We start from the raw sequence: 21,042 nt of genomic DNA on the forward strand, positions 1-21,042 counted from the left end.
AGCCGTAGCACTGTCTTCTGGTATCGTTAAACGGTCAACCTCTGCCACAGAAAGAAGACAATAAATACTTATGAATGTATTTTTATCGCATGCTTACATGAAGAAAAAACATTATGGTGGTAAGGGGGGTTGCAACCCCCGATGATGGGGTTGATTAAGTTGAAACACTAATTAGCGGAATATACTTATTTAAGTCACCATGCACGACAGTAACTAGTTGGTGAATGGATGGATAACGTCTCTACTCTAACCACGTCGGTTTCTGAATAATGAATAAACTCTTTCTTTACTTTCTACGTAACTATAAATAAATCCCAATTGTTTGTTATGATTGACCATACTTGAATGTGACCGTGAATTACTAATAGCAGTATAATTGCTGACTTCGGTGTTTTCAAAATGCGTGGCCTAGACTACAAAACCAATGTCACCCATTTACGAAATCCAAACAATGCATGTCAATAATATTTGCTTAAGACTTTTAAAAATTAAATCTAATCTTATTTTTTAGATGCTAATATAAATCCTTTACAACATCTTTACCAAGCCAAAGCAGTTGGGCTTTAAACTCAGCAAACTATAATATAATTGTTAATAGGTCGGAATTCAAAACTGTCAATCGGCGTCAAAATTTTGACATATAAAGTTACTCTAAAATCCATTTGGAGTTCTGGAATTCAACTATGGGGAAAAGCAGCTATAGTGGATCACAAACCCTTTTTTCAGTGCGTCATTAATTTTAACGCCATATGGGATTTTAAGAATGTCGCAAATCATTACATGACATTTTAGTTAAAACTGACCATTGTCAGAATATTTATATTTATATAAACATCAATATTTATACAAATATTTATCAAAATAGTAATATTTAAAATATTTTAATGTAAAAATATGTAAATATAAAATCAAATTTCACTATACAAAGTCCGAATATACCAATAACATAAAATATTTTATATTTACGTCGCTGAAAAATACTAACCTAGAAATTACAATTGCCATTTTACCATATTATTATGATCGATTATTTTTGTGTCAAATTATCTTTACTAGCCTCATTGATTGGTTATCTATTTAGAGTTTTAGAGTATTGTAATCGCCAACCAATTAAACATCTATAAGTATATATCCGTTTTAATAGGCAAATACCCGTCAAGGAATAAATAATGTTCTAAATTCAATGTATAATAATCACAGAGATACGTTCTTTTCTGTCACTTCCAACTGTAGTGCGTTAGAGAGAATTGGATAATCTGTGACGCACTGAAAAAAGGATTTGGGACGACCTATAGATCCAGTATTGACATTCTAGAAAGGTTCCATTCATAAGCGTCTCAATGATAACTAATGCTCCATGGTATATTGCTAACTAGACGATCGCATGAGTCCCCAAAATGACAACTGTCAAGGAAGAAGTCACCAAACTCTGCCAACGATATGAACAGAGACTAACAGACCACCCCACTAATCTAGCTCAAAACTTAATGGCACAACCAATCGGACGAAGATTCAAAAGAAAGACCTCATCCGATGTATTAACTATAAACTAGTCGCAGAAGCCCAACCAAACTCTAAGACATATGTAATGTTCCCGTGCCAAAAATACACAGGAAATTGTCAATACAGTCGGAAAAATGAAAGAATACCCATGGACGATCATATCAAGCACATATTTTGGATTTGCTGCCTTTTTCTATAAATAACAAACGAGAGAGATGGATTATTAAGTGTTGTCTACTAAGCAAAAACGTTATCCAAGACATACGCAGTTACATATTTATAATTGACAGAGTGAGACGGCGATACAATTGTTCAACGTAGTTATATTAATTTAGTAGAAAATTTAAACTCACACTTGACTATTTCTGTACTTCTAATGTCATTCTTAGAAAAACATTCAACAACAGTAGAGATAATGATTGTATAAACTACTATTCGAGTAATCGTGCTGGTCAACTATAATCTGACAGATTCAATTTCTGTCACTTTGACAGTGAACTGGATTAGGTTCGGTAGAGTTTATAAATTTTAATAATCAGTCGTATTTACTTGAATAAACTCAGTTCTTTTAAAATCTATTTTGATATTATATTGTATTTTTTTTTATTATTTAAAAAGACAAAGTCGCATCCACCCGAAGGTTATTAGCGAGATTTCTGTAACATGTGTAACAATATTAAATCAAAAATTGGTAAAAATGAATTACAATTTGTATACAATTAAACCTTTGGAGCAATAATTGGATACCAAGCACTAACACTTTATTTTTGGAATGAACTTTTAGATCACTAGCGACACTCCGACACTCTCTTTCTGATGCATCATTAGTGATAGCGTTACGCGCACTAATATCTGCTTGTTCATATTTCCTTCAATGCCTATGTGGGATGGTATCCACAGGAAGACGATTCTTCTGAAACTTTCTTGAGCTTCCATTAGTTCGGCCTTGGTTCTTTTCTCAATGGGGTGTTTATGATATATATTTTGCATAGCTTTGACTGCGCTAAGAGAGTCGGAAAGGACTGGGAAACAAGGGAGGTTTTTAATATATACATATTTAGTTTGATGGCTTTAAACAAACCAAAGAGCTCTGCAGTATAGATGCTGGAATTCAGAGAAAGATGTAGGAGCACAACAAGGCGATGAAAAATTCCATCAATATTCTTTTGAAGTAGAAACTTGAATCTTAATGTTGGCTTAATTGAGATGTGTCACTTTCCCAGTCTGACGCCTCACTGCCAAGATAACGATGAATTTTTTTCTTTATGGACGTGAATTATCGTTTTATGGATCTTTACTTTAAATGGGGGTAAACTAGACTGAGCATATGGGACAAAGCTGATAGGTCTGTGGTATATTCTTGAATTGTGGTTATAGGATCTGTTTGATCCCGTGATATTCATTAGGAGCATGTTAAGTTGATCAAAGTTTAGAGGGAAAGGTATAGGGTGATTTTCTATGAAGTTTTTAGCAGGGTCAAGTAAGGGAGAAAATGAGCATTCAGAAGTGCTTGCTGAACTAATTTTAGCTTTTTTAGATTTTGCTTGGACTTTAGGTGGTGGAAAGATGTTACATTCTTTTGAAGATGGATCTGCTTCAGGTGAAATAATTTCATCAAAGTTACGTTTTGGTTGATTAATTATGTGACTGTCCTTATTTGATGCATCTTCTTTGTTCGGTATCTCCGAGACATTGGAAATAGACATTTGTTCACACTGAGAAGGGTTTGTATCATTGGGTGCTTGCAAAGATATATTTGTTGCGCTGGATACCGATGCTTCATTGTTTTGGTTGGGGTTTAGTTGAGCTAGTGACTCGGAGCACTGTGATGCAATGTGACCTGGCTTCTTGCATCTAAAGCAAACTAAACTGTCTTGAGAGATGAATATTCTATATATCGTGTTGTCAAAAACAAGAGTAAATGACTCTGGTAGTGTTAGACTGTGAGGACTGATATAGATTTGTCTTCGAAAACTAAGGATGTGATTGAACTCAGGCATAGAAGCACTAATTTTGAGGAATGTCATGGGGGAGACAGGAACTATGCCGATTTTTTGTAACTCATTGATTAGCAAGTCGTGCGGTATTGAAGGACATACGCCGGAGAGCACAAGTCCTTCCGCTGGTGTAACTAACCTTCTTGCTCTGACAATTTCACCTTGTATTTCTATTTGACCATGATTATTCATAAAATCATCCACTATTTGTTTATTGGATAAATACATACATATGCGATTATTAGATAATCTAGAAGAGAAGATTATATTTTTCGGTTGAATTATATTTCCAAGTGGGAGAAGGTAGTCTTGAAGTTTGGTGTTTTCTAAGGGACTAAAGATAATTGCTTGGGACTTTAAAAGGAAATTGCACTCTCGACGCTGCCAAAGAGTGTGACTGTACAAAGAGTATGCGTTTATTTGACTTTGATGGTCTTGTATTGTAGAACTGTTGTGGGATTCCATGTTTGAATTCATTTCGATAAACGTTAAGTGAAAAGTAAGTCCGACCCTGTACACCTGCTAAAACAGGTATATCGGTCTTTACTAAAAGCGGTTATTCTGCTGGTAAAACTGGATTTGTGTATTGACAACAATAACAAATAATTGCAATTTGTGACTTTAATGCTAATTTTACTGGATATTATGTTTATACACTTGCAGTTTATTTCAATATATCACTGAGATTCACAATTTATAACTTATATTAATCTTTGTTAATATTAAAAATATTCGGAGCCCACATTGAATACAACATTATAGTTATCGATGCAGGATCGGTCTCCCATATTGTATTTTTGGTTTGGTATTTATTTAATTAAAATAAGTCAATAAAATTTGTTAGTAATCATCTGTCAATATGATTAACTTCTGTCTATGAGTTTGTCAAACGTGTACATATTACTCTGACTTTTCAATCATAGTGTATAAAATTACAGATTATTATTTATATTTTTACGAATGTACATTTATTTGCAGATAATGTCTGGGAAATGATCTGGATACCAAAATGATCTGAATTCATTAAGTTTACTTTCATTTAAGTCACTTAATGCAGCTGACATAAACGATATTTTTTAAATTCCTGTTACTATTTACTTCCGGAAACTATAACATGGAAAAATTCATAATACTATATTTGCTTACTCATTATTTTTGTATTATTAATCTATATCAAATAATTAATTACGGTAGTAAAAGTAACATTTATTACCAATAAATATATAGGTATTAGAAAAAGAATAACATCACAAAAAATTTTTGACACATTTACGTAGCTAAAAATCGTACGGTGGGGTAGTAGTCACATCCGTTTTTTTACAGTATTAATTTAGTTTAGACGTTGTTTTGACTAGAAATTTTTGATTTGATTCGTATGCATATCATCGATGACGCATTGGTATTCTTTCATTTTTCCTACTGTAGGTAATACAGATTGTAAATATATTGGGATGTTAAATAAGACTTACCTCATTTGCTTTATCCAGCAAAATAAAAATTAGGTCGAACCTAGACAACATCGGTGAACTCATTTTTAAATTTTCGGCGACAGTTTTCGCCTTATTGTAATGTCCCCCTGCAGGATTAGCAGCTGCTAGTATTGTAGCTCTGGTGGGAATTGAACAAACCATTCCACCTTTCGCTATACTGATACTTTGTTGTTCCATGGCTTCGAGAAGGCACTAAAAAGGTTTGAATACGTGTTTGCTTAAAGCTAAAGGTGTTAGATGTACCATTATTTCTTCAAATATAACGGGTGATTCAATGAAACGATACGATTTCAAACAAACAAAAACTGAAGAAATATCTTTTATTGAATTAAAAAAAAACGTATATACTACACAGATGGAAATTAATGTGTAAGTGAAGAAATATTCAGTTTTTGAAGATGCTATTGGAAATGTGGCCTCCATTTTGTCGGAAATATTCTTGCAACCGTGGTACAAAGCTGTTTACGACATTGAGTAACATTTCTTGAGGTATTGAAAACAAGAAAGCCGTTGGTCCTGACAACATACCTACATAAATGTTAAAGCTCATAAATGAGGAAAATATTGGAATATGTACTAGTCAAACTTTTCAATGATGTTTATTCGACTGGTGATATCCCTGAAGATTGGTTAAAGTCTGAATTCATAACCCTACCAAAAAACCAACGTCCGAAAAACTGTGTTATAGAATTATAAGCCTTATGAGCCACACTTTGAAAATCTTTCTATGTATCATCCACAGTAGAATCAGAGATAAATGTGAAGAAGACCCGGACGAAACACAATTTGGCTTCAGAAATGGACTGGGAACCCGGGACGCACTCTTTGCACTAAACGTATTATTGCAGAAATGCCGAGATCAAAGGAAAGACGTCTTTGCTGTATTTATTGACTATGAGAAGGGCTTTGATCGAGTACAACATCACAAATTAATTAAAATATTAAAGGATAAAGGAGTTGATACTCAAGATGTACGAATCATAGAAAAATTATACTGGCGTCAAACAGCGACAGCTTGCATAAATGGAAAATCAACAGAAATATGCAAAATACAAAGAGGTGTCAGACAGGGTTGTATACTGTCCCCACTGTTATTCAATTATATTCAGATAGAATATTTAAGGAAGCGCTGCATAATTTGGAATGGGGTGTGAAAGTTAATGGAATTCTGATAAATACAATCAGATATGCAGACGATACAGTTATTTTAAGTGATGATATGAATGGATTACAACATCTTTTAAATGCCATTGACACAGTGGGAAGAGAGGTTGGCCTAAACATAAACTGTTCAAAAACAAAATACATGGTATTTAGCCGTTTGGCCCTTAGCCGTTTGGCCCATCAAGATTCACGGTTATATGTTGATGGTCATATAATTCAAAGTGTACCCAGTTTTAAATATATTGGTTGCCACATTACTGAACAACTAGATCCAGATAAAGAGATAAAATGTAGAATCGAGATAGCACGACATTTTTAAAAATGAGGTCATTCTTCTGTAATGATAACTTGCAACTTCAACTTCGAAAGCGCATGATTAAATGTTACATTTGGTCAGTCCTCTTGTATGGTGTCGAAGCATGGACATTAAAAATATCCACCATTAATCGATTGGAGGCCTTTGAAATGTGGCTGCACAGACGTATACTGAAAATACCATAGACGGCTATGCTGACAAATGTGGCAGTCCTTAAGAGAGCAAATGCTGCCCGCGAGCTGTTTGATAACATCAAATATAGAAAGATGGCCTATTTTGGACACGTAGTAAGGAGAGACCGGTATAATATTCTTCAACTTATTATGATGGGTAAAATCGAAGGACGCAGAGGAATTGGTAGAAAGCAGGCCTCTTGGTTGAAGAATATCTGAGAGTGGACAGGAATAAAGAAAGCAGAACAACTATTTAGAATAGCTTGAGACAGTTTCGCCATGTTAATCGCCAACGTCTAGGAGACTTGATAGGGCACGTTAAGAAGAAGATTGCTTCCACTTCTTCGCGTATGCGTTCTTTCAAAGCCTCGATAGTACTTGGGGGGTACTTTCAATCAAACACTTTCGACTTAAGATACCCCCAAAGAAAGTTGTCGCATAGGGAGAGTTTCGGACTAGGAGGTGACCAGGGAATATCGCCGTTTTTACTCATAAGACGACCAAGGAACGATCTTCTTAGTAAATCCATTGACACTCGTGATGTGTGACATGTTGCACCATCCTGTTCAAAGGTAGTGTGTTCATTTCGGTAATTATTGATTGCCGGAAGAAAAAAAATATTTAACATGTGCACGTAGCGATCATAGTTTACTATTACTGCGTGCTTATCTTAGTCTTTAAAAAAATAAGGTCCGATGATACCTAACGAAGAAATTGCACACCACATGGTTACCTTTTCTGAATATAGGTGTCTTTCGTGTAATTGCCGCGGATTGTTCGGACCAATAGCGGAAATTTTGTTTATTCATATACCTACTTTAGTCCAAGTAATGAAGCTTAAAATAGGACAAAACCTCGCAATTTTTACAGAATGGATCGATTTGCATGAAAATTTGAGAAGTAGTGGATAGTCCAAGGATCAAAATTTATATGATGCTGAAAGGCGCTTTTACCATGGGGTGGTTGCCACCCCATGTCAGGGGTGGAAATTTTTTATTATAGTTTGACCACAAAAATTGGTAAAAACATTCATTCTAAGCAAAAAACGTTCAATACATTTTTTTGATAAAATGAATAATTTTCGATTGATTCGCTATACAAAATGTTAGTTTTATATCGAAAAAATCAATGTTTTTAATCAGTTTTCTGCTAATAACTCAAAAAGTTTTCGTTTTATCAAAACAACTTTGCTTAACAAAAATGTATCTTTTGAAAAAATAAACAAAACCGTTTTTTCTAATTTTCTTTACGACCAATAGTAATCGAGCTATACTTTATTATATGGTAGCTCTTCTTCGTCAAATGCTAAATATTGTAGTTTCAAAGTCAAAATACGGAAAAACTATGCATTTTTCGAGGATAACTTGTGTAAACTAATTTAAAGAATTTCAAAATATCTATCTCAAGAATTAAAAAAAGTCTCTATCTCAAAAATTAAGTGACTTATAATGAAAAGAATGTCAGTCCCTATTTTTTTAGCGAAAAAGTGATCCGACACAACCCCCTAACCAGCACCCTAATTTAAATTAGTCATTGACCTTATTTGGTCTTCTTTATTAATGTATTAGTATTAGGTTCTAGAAGTTTGACCGGGTTAGAATGATTTTTTTAAAAAATGGAGTTAAAAGCGAATAACGAATTTTTGTAGTTTGGTAAAAAATGCACTTTTCTTCAGTATAAAAAGATTAGCATCAGAGATATGAAAAAATGTTTTAACATAAAATTGTAGCTTATTTATTTCCCAAGAAGTCGGTTTGCAAAAATTTTTTCTACGGCAAACATTGAGTGAGGTATTGACAATTAAAACTTGTAATAACATGCAAAAACCACCTTTACCAACCCTTTCAAAGTCAGCTCTTCTCGCGACTGAGGGTTTTAAAAGGATTTAATATTAATAGCCTTATAGATCTTGTAAAAACTTCTAAAAAAAGAACTTATACAAAATTCTTTTTTTACCAAACTTTATAAGGTAAAAAATAAAAAGTTACGGTTAAAAAATCAATATATTTTTTTGAAAAAAAAAAGGAGAAATTCAATTGGAAGCATAATATTGTAAGTTGGCGCTGTTTTTAGTCATTAGCCTTATTCGTTCATCTTTATTTATGTATTATTAATAGATTCTAGAAGTTTGACTGGCTTAGAATGATTAGTTTTAAAAAAACTGGAGTTAAAAGCGAATGACGAATTTTTGTAGGTTGGTAAAAAATGCCATTTTCTTCAGAATAGAAAGATTAGCATCAGAGATACGAAAAAATGTTTAAATATAAAATTGTAGGTTATTTAATTCCCAAGAACTTGGTTTGAAAAATTTTTGCTACGGCAAAAATTGAGTGAATCGTAAATGAGTATAATATCGAAAAACATTGATTTTCAACGAAAACTTTTCGTTCATAAATTCGCAAAGTCTGTGTGTTATTGCGTCGCCGCTCCTGCAATACTTAGAGTAGATTTATCAATGGATTCTTATGTAGTTTTGTCTTCTGAATCCAAATCTGAAAAAGGCATTTCGATATCTCTAACCGTCTTCGATATAATCGACCTCAAAGTCTAAAATGTGACGTCACAATCCTTTTATTTTCCGCCGACACACTAAACGTCAGCTGAAATCGTTTATAGTAAGTAGGATAGTTTTTTTAATCTGAATTTGTTAAGCAAAGCATATGTTATTTACGTTTGAGTTTGACATTTCGTGAATGTCAAACTAAATTTTAAATTAAGTATTAATAAAATATTAATAACATTTGATAATGAATTGAATTATTATATAAAATAAATAAGATGTTCAAAAATACAATTTGAGTATATTTTGAAAGCAATAATTTATTAACAGCTTTAAAAAGGTTTATACGAGTATACGGCCTCCCCTTTAATGGGAGTACCTAATGATAAATGGACTGTTCCATTTGTTATGAAATGAAAATTGTTATTATAGTCGGTTAGCTAAACTCGACACAACTGGCTAATGATTTTAGTAGTTATTTTTTTTGTTTTTTGCCAATTTTGCCGAAATTGGCCAAAATACTAATTATTTAATAATTATTAACTATTTAGTAATTATTTTTTTGTCGAATTGGCAAAATTACTGACTAAAATCACTAGCCAGTTGTGTCTGAGTTTAGCGAACCCAATATATGAAATGTTTGGAATAAAAAATTATGGTCTTATATGTGCAATTACATCCTTCTAATGGAAAAAAATATTTGAAGATTTTTCTCAAATTATGGATACCAACAACATTTTCATTTATAACTCTTTTATTTTTAATTTGATGAAGAAAAGTTATTCTTCATAAAAAGCTCTTCATGGTCTAAGATTTATAATGCAACCATCATATTATCAAATTTTATTAATTTTATACGAGGTATATAAAAAAATATGAATTTCGATCAAGAGTAAGGTACCTTTATAACCAATTTTATAATTCACATAATTTTTAATTCTGAACAACTTTTCATAATAGCAAATTTTCCATATTATGAATTAAAATACGTAAATAAACAAAGTTTTGTTTCGATATAAAACTAACACTTTCGATAGCGAATAAACCAAAAACTGTGAATTTTATCAAAAAAATGTATAGAACATTTTTTGCATAGAGTGAATGTTTTTATCAACTTTTGCGGTCAAAATATAATAAAAAATTTCCACCCCCGAGATGGGAGGGCAACCACCCCCATGGTAAAAGCGCCTTTCGGCATCATATAGATTTTGATCCTTGGGACTATCCACTACTTATTCTCAAATTTTCAAGCAAATCGATCCATTCTGTAAAAATTGCGAGATGAAAAGCTTCGGTTCCTGTACTACTTATATGAAAGTGGGCGTTACCACTCATCCAAAGATTATGCAGCAAGTTGTCGTTTTCATTAATACGCTCCAACATTTTTTCACAAAACCCTAGTCGGGTGGGATAACGAAGAACATTAAGGACTTGCACAATATGGATCTTGTATGGATGATACCGGAGATCTTTATGCAAAATTATGCTCGTAGTGGTATAGCTTAATCCCAGATTTACGCGTCATCGTCGCAGGGATCTTCGAGAACTCGCGTGTAATGAATTTCGCACCGCTTCAATATTCTGTGGTGTGCGAGCACTTCTGACACTGCCACCTCTTTTCTGTGATATTGAACCACTACTTTTAAAGTTTCTAACCCAAGCCTTAAAAGCCATGTTAGACGGAACTGCGGGGCGGCAAATGGTAGTGTAAACGAAACGCTCGTTGTACACGTACAAAACTTTCACCATTTTTGTAATAAGCTTTCACAGTAAATACGCGTTGTTCACCCGTTCCTCCATGATAACTAAACACTAAACTTCCCACTCTCTAGATTCACAAGATTCACTCCCTCTATTTTATCGTTAGTAGCGTTGCCAAATCGTATGGTTTCACTGAATCACCTGTTATTTTAGTACTTTAATAATTTTATAAAGCTTGGCAACTTACGGCATGTTGATTAGGCATTTTGTCGAATTCATCAATACAACAACAGCCTTGATCCGCTAACATTAGAGCACCGGCCTCCAAAGAGTATTCGCCTTCATCACGTGTCATTGTAACTGTCAAACCAGAGCTGGTACTAGTGTTTCCACAAACATAAACACCTTAAAATTGAAGATTATATTAAAAGGATATTGTTTATGCAAACGCTTATCTTAGATCCTTTCTCTTCTAAGAATAACAGTAATGTATATTAATTTTTCCAAAAATTCTAAATTTGTATTCTTACAATTGTATAGAAATATCTAAAACCGCGAAAGTCACTCAGCTCAGGTAGCAAATTAAAGAGAAGGGACTTCAGTTGAATACTTTGGTGCAAAGAGTAAACATCCATTTAAAATGCATTGTGCACGAAATCAGTGGTTTTGCGACATTTCCATATAAAATCGTCAAATACACTAAGCATCAAAATTAACGCACCACCTTAAAAATAGGACATTTTTGATGTCTCGTATTTCCTAAACCTGTTGTCCGATTTGAGTGATTTTTTTAGTATATTATAGCTTTATTCTTCAAGAATATCGATGTAGTAATATTATTGCTAAACAGTTAAGTGTCATTGTATACCGGGTGTAACAATGATAGTGTGTTTTTTCCTCAAAGTTTGGAACACCCTGTGGAATATTCCAGCGTGTATAAAATATTGAAATTAAAACTCAACTGTAGCCTTAGGCTTTCTTAACATTTTGCTTTTCGATTCATTCGCTTATGTGGGATAATAAAAAATTAGGTACTTAAACAACTAGCCATGTTATTCATCAATACAGGGTGTTTCTAAATAAGTGCGACAAATTTTAAGGGGTAATTCTGCATGAAAAAATAATGACCATTTGCTTTATAAACATATGTCCGCAAATGCTTCGTTTCCGAGATACGGGATGTTGAATTTTTTCTTACAAACGACGATTTATTTATTGCTCTAAAACCGGTTGAGACATGAAAATAAATTTTAGTAGGTTTTAAGAGGTAGTTATTGCGCATTTTTTGACATACAATTAAGAATTTTAAACGCCAAACAAAAATGCACGCCAATGGTGAATATAAAATTCTTAATTGTATCCCAAAAAATGCGCAATAACTACCTCTTAAAACCTACCAAATTTCATTTGCATATATCAACCGGTTTTAGAGCAATAAATAAATCGTCAGTTTGTAAGAAAAAATTCAACATCCCGTATCTCGGAAACGAAGAATTTGCGGACATATGTTTACAAATCAAACGGTCATTATTTTTTCATGCAAAATTGCTCCTTTGTCGCACTTATTTAGAAACACCCTGTATTGATAAAGAACGTTGCTAATCACTAAAATCGGACAACAGGTTTAGGAAACACAAGACATAAAAAATGTCCCATTTTTAAGGTGGTGCGTTAATTTTGATGGTTAATGTAGTTGTTTATTTAGAATACATACATTTAATTTTTTTTAATAAACATGAATGTTATAAGTGCCTTGAAAAATAGGACACTAAGTGCACAATTCCATGAAATTATACACAATGTTTTAAAATTTATGTAGAAGGAAATTTTACTGTGAAACAGGTGTACAGTAAGGGAAATACTGTATAATATAATATGTATCTAAAAAATGTATATAATTTAAGTATTTAGGTTGTTACAAAAAATGTTGTTTCTACATAAACAAACAAAACGAAGGTTGATTGACGGAGTTTGTTTGTGTAACCTCGCAGAGACTCACGTATCGTTTACTTTTCAAAGTCCGAATTATAAGAAGATATAAATAGCCCACAGAGGGATTAATATTGGCATTGTTATTATTCATATTAAGATTAAGATCGTTACTATGCCAGTTAGCAGTCATGCGAGAAGGGTGTCCTGAAGGACTATCCCGCGAAACAACATCTTAGTAACCTTATGTTGATGGATGTTGTAAATCATAAATAAAGTTATAAGTTAGAGTCAGTGTTTCAACTCGACATACCAACCCTGCAACGTATTATGGCAATCTACCAACTTAACCCAGGTAACAAATAAAAAACCGAAAAACCTTTGAAACCCGATTGTTCTGACAACGTCGCGTAACCAAAATTTTCCATCAGTCTGACCTTGGCTATTTCATATATTTCTGTCGCCTTGTACTTACCTCTGGGAGAAACGTTTGCGCATGCCTGTAGCATCTGACTTTTTCCTAGACCTGGATCTCCAACCACGAGGATATGGGACTCTCCCCTGAACGTTTCTGATTTTGTACCGCCCAGTAAAGCTAAGAGAAGACCTGCTTTGACTATTTCGTGGCCGTAAATATTCGGACACAAGGAATTTACCAGCAAACTGAACAAGTTTGGTTCACAATGAATTTTCTGCAAAAAAAAACAAGGTTGACATTGAACGTCATGTAAAGAACGACATTTTACGTGAGTTTGTTAGTTGTGAGTTATTTTTCCTTTGTAGACGATAGAATTATATTTTATTTTATTTATTTTGAACTGTAGGTATATAGTTATCTTAAATACATTTACTTTGTTTTTAACCTGTGTTTTACTGAGTCTGTCGTCCTGAAAGAGGTAAAGGTTACAAAATGGCGCCCGAGCAAAATAAAAGCTACCAGTTTGTAACTGCCCTTTACAAATTGGCACCCGAGCAAAAATAAGACATCATACAAGTAAACGTCACAAATTGACAACAGGCAAAGACACAGACTCAGTAACAGGTCCACGTTGCACAGTGGTGAATTTTGACGAAAACCTGGCCAAAATGCAAAAATTTAAGTTTATATATTCCGAGAAATTTTATGTGAATCTTGCTCTGTGGGTTTCTGAGGATCATAAACGGCCGTTGAGGGTAGAACAATACAAGCATATCACATATTTATATTAGTGTAAAGTTGGGATTGAACGAAAGCGGACCGAATAAAATTAAAGTGAGTTATACAATTGAGGCATTGTTAGGTTTTCGTTTAAAACTATAGACGTGTATTATTTTGTTATTTTATAGTGGATGCTATTTTTGGAGGTAAGTGGAGTATTTTAATATACTTTTTAGATTCTTTTTCCTAACATAAACTTTATTTACAACATATTTACAAAATGATGGCAAGAATGTTCAATCGTTTTCTGTTTACCAAGTTTTAAAATGGGAAAAGTAAAAAAGTAAAGATTAAGAAAAAGAAGAAGAAAGCAAAAAAATATCAAAAAATGGCGGCTCTTGTGTAAAAAAACTGTAAATTTACTGGATCAGATGCTTCATATTTTGTTCTTACTTTATTAACTGACCATATAACATTAAAGTCTCGTAATTTAGAAATTCTCTAGCATGTTATATTTTTTTAAAATGAAAAATTCCGCTAAGGATTCACCTGGCTGCAGATGATTTTTTGAGGATTATTTATATACATTTTGAACTATTTATTAAGCAAAATATCTTTGCTGAGCAAAGTTTTTTACTTTTCCCTTTTCAAAACTTGGAAAACTTAAAACGATTGAAAATGCTTGCCAATATTTTGCAAATATGTTGTAAATCAAGTCTATTTTACGAAAAAAAAGTCTAAAAAGTATATTAAAATATTCCACTTACCTCCAGACATAGCATCCAGTATAAATTAACAAAATAATTCACGTCTATAGTTCTAAATGAAAACCAAACAATGCCCCAATATTATTGTATAACACATTTGATTTCTATTCGGTCCGCTGTCGTTTAATCACAACTTTACACTCATATATATAATCTCATAGGCGCCCATAACCATGAGCACGGCCACGGCCCCCTAGCTTTTCTGTTGGTTTAAACTATAATATATTGTCATCCAAAGTACACAAAATGTAATGTGCAACATCTTCACGTCTGGCCCCTCCCCGAAAATTTTTTATATGGGCGCCCATGCATGATCTGCTTGTATTTTTCTACCCTTAACGGCCGTTTATGATTCTCAAAAACCTACAGAGCAAGGTGCATATAACATTTCTCGGGGTATATCTATAAACTTAAATTTTTACATTTGGCCAGGTTTTCGGTGAAATTTACCAGTGTGCGTCGTGGATATATAAATAGAACCCGTTCAAAGATGTTTAAGTTTCTTTGTTTTTAGATTTTTAAGGAACCAAAAATTAACCGAACCGAGAATGATCCGAACGGAAAATAACCGTCGCCGATGCAACGAGCAGGAAGGATGCGACCATCCGCTGTAGAAAAACCTTGGCACACTGTCCCAATGGAGTTGAGGGGATCACGCCCAAGATCTACAGAAAGAAACACCTTCTAGCCAGTCATCCGAGACCAATTCACTAATCACCGAAAAAGATGACACTGTTGATGGAACCACGACGTGTAAGAAAATACCTTCAACCGTCTAAGATGAAGCTAGCAAGAAGAATGTGACCATCTGCTGTAGAAAAGCCTTGGCAAACTGTCCCAATGGATTTGAGGGGACCACGCCCAAGATCTACAGAGGGAAACATCTTCTTGACAATTATCCCAGACCAGTTTGCGAAGAGAAAACCGACAAAAAGAATATGCCTTAAGAGTAAAACTGTCGCAGATGCAGCCAGAAGGAAGAATGTGACCATTTGCTGTAGAAAAGCCTCGGCACACTGTCCCAATGGATTTGAGGGGACCACGCCCAAGATCTACAGAGGGAAGCATCTTCTTGACAGCCATCCAGGGCCAGTTTACGAAGTAAGGAAGAACAGACGAAGACCACACCGTTCATGAGTCCAAGCCGTGAAGCATACACGGCACAAAAAAATGTATGCTACATTTTTTTTGTTTTCCAAGGAGAAGGGGGTATATAAGAGAATATCTTAGTCAAAAATTTCTGATTAATATTTGTCATAGAAACCCCTCTCTCTACTCCAATATTAGCAAACTTAATAATGCAGATTTAATAAATAAATACTGGATCCACAAGAACTCTCCTCCACTTTGTGAGGCTTTTAGAAATCTCTCATATTGCGATTACACCAACTCACATACATATAATAGCTCAAACTTTGAAGACTTTGATGCTTTTTTGTAAACTATTACGGTAATTAAACCAAGATACCATGTAAATACTGCAATCAGCTTCAATATTTTAAGAAATTTATTAGAAAACTGGCCAGAATCAACAGTTATTTACACAGATGCATCAAAGTCTTCTTTTGGCACTGGATGCGCTTTTTATATCCCCTCAAAAAGTATAGAAAACATGTTTACACTGGATCATAATTTTTCAATTTTTACTGCTGAAGCCATAGCAATTTATGAAGCATTAAAGTATTTTAAGAGTTCCAATGACAGCTCCGCAACAATTGCGTCTGATTCTTTGTCGGTTCTTTTAGCCATTGAGACTATGTTTTTACCCAGTAAAAACACAAATATTTACATTCTTCTAATTAAAAAAATTATTTTTGAATTACACCATGAGCAAAGAACAGTTAGACTTTTGTGGATTAAAGCTCACATAGGGCTCGAGTATAATGAGCATGTAGATATATTAGCTAAGAAAGCCATTGATTCTGGTGTGAAAACAGATTATAAGCTCTGCATTCCAGATGTATTTATAAAAATCAAGAATGATCTAAACAAGCAGTGGAAACAAGAATATTATGAATATAGTCAACACTCCCACTTACAATATGCACTGATACAACCCACAATCCCGAGTGAATTTTGGTTTAAAAATTACTCTGTCCCACGTAGATACATTACATCTATTATCAGAATGAGATCTGGACACGCGTGCTATCCAGCCCATCTGGCAAAACTTAAAATTTTAAGTTCCAATTTATGCGAAGATTGTCAAAAAGAAGCAGATTTAAACCATATTTTCTTTGAATGTACAAAATATATACAACAAACTGATGACTTAATAAAAAATTTAATCAAACATAAAATCCTTCCTCCCTATAACATTTGCTACCTTTTGTCATTAAATAATAAAACCGTATATGACTATTTAACAGAATTTATTTCAAAAAGTAACCTTAACTTGTGAGCACAGTTAAACTAGTAACCTTTGTTTTACCCCATTTGTTTAAAACCTTCTTTCCGTGACCCAGTCTAGTTTGTGTATTAATTTAATGATACGATGGGATCCACCCGATTAGAAGGGGGTGGAATGATACGATGCCTCAGCTGGCGAGCGGCCGACCGACCGTAGGAGTAGCCATGTTGGCGCATCCCCTTTTCATACCACCGCTGGGCGAAACCGAGGGAGAAATGGCATCGAGAGCGTATTTAAGACGAGCCAGGAGAATCATACATTCAGTTGTTACTAACGTGTTGAATTAGCAATAACTCGATGGCAGAGAGGCACCGGGTTGAGGTGGAACTGTGCCTAGGTAGACGCCACAGTATTGACGTGGCGTTCCACTTAACCGTTACCGCAGTGAGCGGTAGTAACGATGAACGAGTGACCGTGTGTCGCTGTTCCATGTCGTTATCGCATTGAATTGAAATGCGATGTCTCCATGTCTGAATGTGTGGCGAGATTGTTATTGTATATATTGTGTTGCGTATTGTATCGATTTAATATTACTATTATGTTTTGATGACAGTAATAAGTATAATGTTATTTTTCCTTTGCATAAGATAGAATTAGATTTTATTTTATTTGTTTTAAACTGTATATAATTATCTTAAATAGATTTACTTTATTTTTAACCTGTGTTTTACTGAGTCTGTCGTCCTGAAAGAGCTACTCGTTACAAGTTTGACGTGAATAGTGACGTTCGATGTATAATATTACGTGTCATAGGCAAAAGGGGAACACATCAGTCTCTTTCTGCCTACTTAGTAATATTAAGTCTGGTCCACCACAAAATACCTAAATGTACAAAATGTTAACAGAGTTTATACCATGTTTACACCTATCGCTTATGTTTGCAAGAGGTTGTAAAATTCATTGTGTCCAGAAAAAACTGTAAAATTTATGTACTTCCCATAGGACACCTTACTACATACATACCTTTACTTCAAAATAATCGTTTTGGTTAAAGGTGATGCCATCATTTGTTTCACCCTTGCACTGTTTCTTATTGTTAAAAATGGATACTGCATCCAAATATAGATTAAAAATTGTGTTTTGTTTATTTTTACCAAAATTACTGTTTACGTCTCGAACCTAAAATGACATATATAATTAATTCAAATAAAATTTGTAGACCTATACAGGGTGATTCATTAAGAATGTCCAATCTTTGAGATGTAGATTCTAGACCTCAAAATATTAAGATTTAACCCAAATCATTTAAATAAAATGTGGCTCGTTACTGAGTTACAGGGTGTTTTATTTAAAAATGTAATAAATATTTTTATCCAAAGCTTTAAAACTATTTGACATATCCTTGTCATACTTGGCAGAAAATATAGGTACTCTACATCCTACTAAATTATGATAAATAAACTTTTCTGGCTACTACCAGAGGCGTACGATAGGGGAAAGTGAATGGTTGACCCTTCCCAAATTCTACGCCACTATGTAAGTAATATACTCTTCATTCGTAGAATGTAGTTGTACTCGTAGTTTTCGAGATATTTGAAGTTGAAAATGAAACGGCATAGCTATTTTGATTAATGTATTGTGCTCCTTCATTTTTAACTTTAAATATCTCGAAAACTAATGACTTTATCGGTACGGATGAAGAGTATATTATTTGCATAGAAAGTATTGGAGAATCGAAAAATTGCAATAAAATAGTAATTCCGCCAGTGGCGTAGAATGTGGGAAGGGTCAACCATTCACTTTCCCCTGTCGTACGCCTCTGGTACTAGCCAGAAAGTTTTATTTAACATATTTTAGTAGGTTGTACAGTATCTACACTAAGTGCTAAGTATGATAAGGATATGTCAAATACTTTTAAAATACTGGATACAAATAGTTAATATTTATGTAATAGGGATGTTTGATTTAAAAATTTAAAAATTATTTGTACCCAGTACTTTAAAAGTATTTGAAATTGCCGTATCATACTTGCCAAAAAGTGTAGGTACTGCACACCTTACTAATTTGTGTTAGATAAACGTTTCTGGCTATTACCAGAGGCGTACAGGGGAAAATGAATGGTTGAACCTTCCCAAATTCTACGCCACTGATGGAATTGCCATTTCAGCATAATTTTTAGATTCTCCAATACTTTATATGCAAATAATATACTCTTCAAAGTTTCATTTTCAACTTCAAATATCTCGAAAACTAATGACCTTAACGTTACGAATGAAGAGTATATTATTTACATAGAAAGTATTGGAAAATCGAAATATTGTGCTAAAATAGCAATTTCGCCAGTGGCGTAGAATTTGGGAAGGGTAAACCATGCACTGTCCCCTGTCGTACGCCTCTGGTAGTAGCCAGAAACGTTTGTTTATTATAATTTAGTAGGGTGTACGGCAACTACACTTTCTGCAAAGTATGATAAGGATATGTCAAATAGTTTTAAAGTACTGGGTAAAAATGGTTATTAAATTTTTAAATAGAACACCCTGTAACTCAGTAACGAGGCACATTTTATATAAGTGATTTGGGTTAAATATTAATATTTTGAGGTCTAGAATCTACAACTCAGAGGTTGGACATTCTTAATGAATCACCCTGTATATGCTCGCAATTCTGAGCATAGAGAAAAGGACATCCATTGACACAAATGCACCAAGACAAGACATCCAACCTGTATGTTAAAGAAATTATCAAGGGGTATTCAAACAAATTTATAGGGGATCTACTTAAGACGCAGCTGAAAGGCTTTGGGCTTGATAGAAGGCGAAGTTTTTTGCTTATTCTATCCATATGAGGAAACTGAGCTATAGGTTTTATGCTACTGTGGAGGCCGCTGAGCCCATAACAATCAGGTTACTACAATGTTATATCTTTCCTATACTGTTATGTTACATGTTTCCTGTACATGTAATGTTTTACGGAATTGAGTCATGGACTCTCACAGGCTCCACCTGCAAGAAAACTGAGGCATTCGAAATGTGGCTTTATCATCGAATCCTGAAGATATCTTATACAGACCACGTTACTAATCAGGACGTTTTATTAAGAATACAAAAAGAAAAAGAGCTGTTAATCACAATAAAAACAGCCAAAATCGAATACCTCGGTCACATCATGAGGAACAGTGAAAGATATGGACTGCTGCAACTGGTCTTACAGGGAAAAGTAGAAGGACAACCAGGACCAGGAAGGCTGAAATTTCTGGCTGAAAAATCTACGTACGTGATTCAACACGACAACCACAAATATTTTCAGAGCAGCAGTATGCAAAGTACAAATTGCCATGATTGTCGCCAACATTCGAATCGGATACGCACTACAAAATGAAGAAAGGAGGCCGTATAAGACTGTGGGATCTAGAACTCAGGAAAAACTAAAGGCATAGGTTATATGTAGATACAGACAACTTCCAAGGATGCGGAACCTCACCATGAGGCAGGCCTGGGCTAGACAAGATGGTTAAATGATAAAGCACAACAGATATATGCTTCTAACTAGATAACTATTGCCAATAAAATATTTTTTTGTAACCATCTAATAAAGACGGATTTCAGAGTAATAGACCAGGGCGCATCTGTAAAAATATTAGTACATTTGGATGTTAAGAGGTGATTCATATTTTTTTGCAGAAATTGCTTGAAAATAACTCATATAAGAATATTTGAGTTATCCTCCCACTCAAAAAGGTCCGGAACATTGTTTAAATAATCACAATTTCAAAAAATGAAGGAAAAATTCGATTTTTTTCTTCGTTTTTTGATTATAACTTTAAAAATGTTCATTTCCGAGAAAAGTTGTACTGATATAAAAGTTGTGTAATAAAATTTCCTACAACATAAGATTGGCTAAAAATATTCTATACTTAGGACCTTCATATTTCGCCCAGAAGAACTTTATGATATAAAAAAGCAACACTGTAATAGTATATTAAGTATGGAGAACGGTAAGGGTTTTATACCGATC

General features: G+C 33.8%; 1 protein-coding gene across 2 annotated transcripts in view; it reads right to left on the reverse strand.

The window, feature by feature from the left end:
* Positions 1-21,042, reverse strand: part of LOC114327538 (DNA helicase MCM8-like) — a 38,791-nt gene that overhangs the window by 5,483 nt on the left and 12,266 nt on the right. For both annotated transcript variants that reach the window (XM_050648825.1, XM_050648824.1), the window contains 4 exons: positions 18,052-18,207; positions 13,249-13,465; positions 11,092-11,249; positions 4,970-5,182 (listed from right to left, as the gene is read on the reverse strand). In XM_050648825.1, coding sequence (XP_050504782.1) covers positions 4,970-5,182; positions 11,092-11,249; positions 13,249-13,465; positions 18,052-18,207 — 744 coding nt within the window. The remainder of the gene's footprint in view (positions 1-4,969; positions 5,183-11,091; positions 11,250-13,248; positions 13,466-18,051; positions 18,208-21,042) is intronic.

Source organism: Diabrotica virgifera, chromosome 4 (assembly GCF_917563875.1).
Source record: "Diabrotica virgifera virgifera chromosome 4, PGI_DIABVI_V3a".
NCBI lineage: Eukaryota > Metazoa > Arthropoda > Insecta > Coleoptera > Chrysomelidae > Diabrotica > Diabrotica virgifera.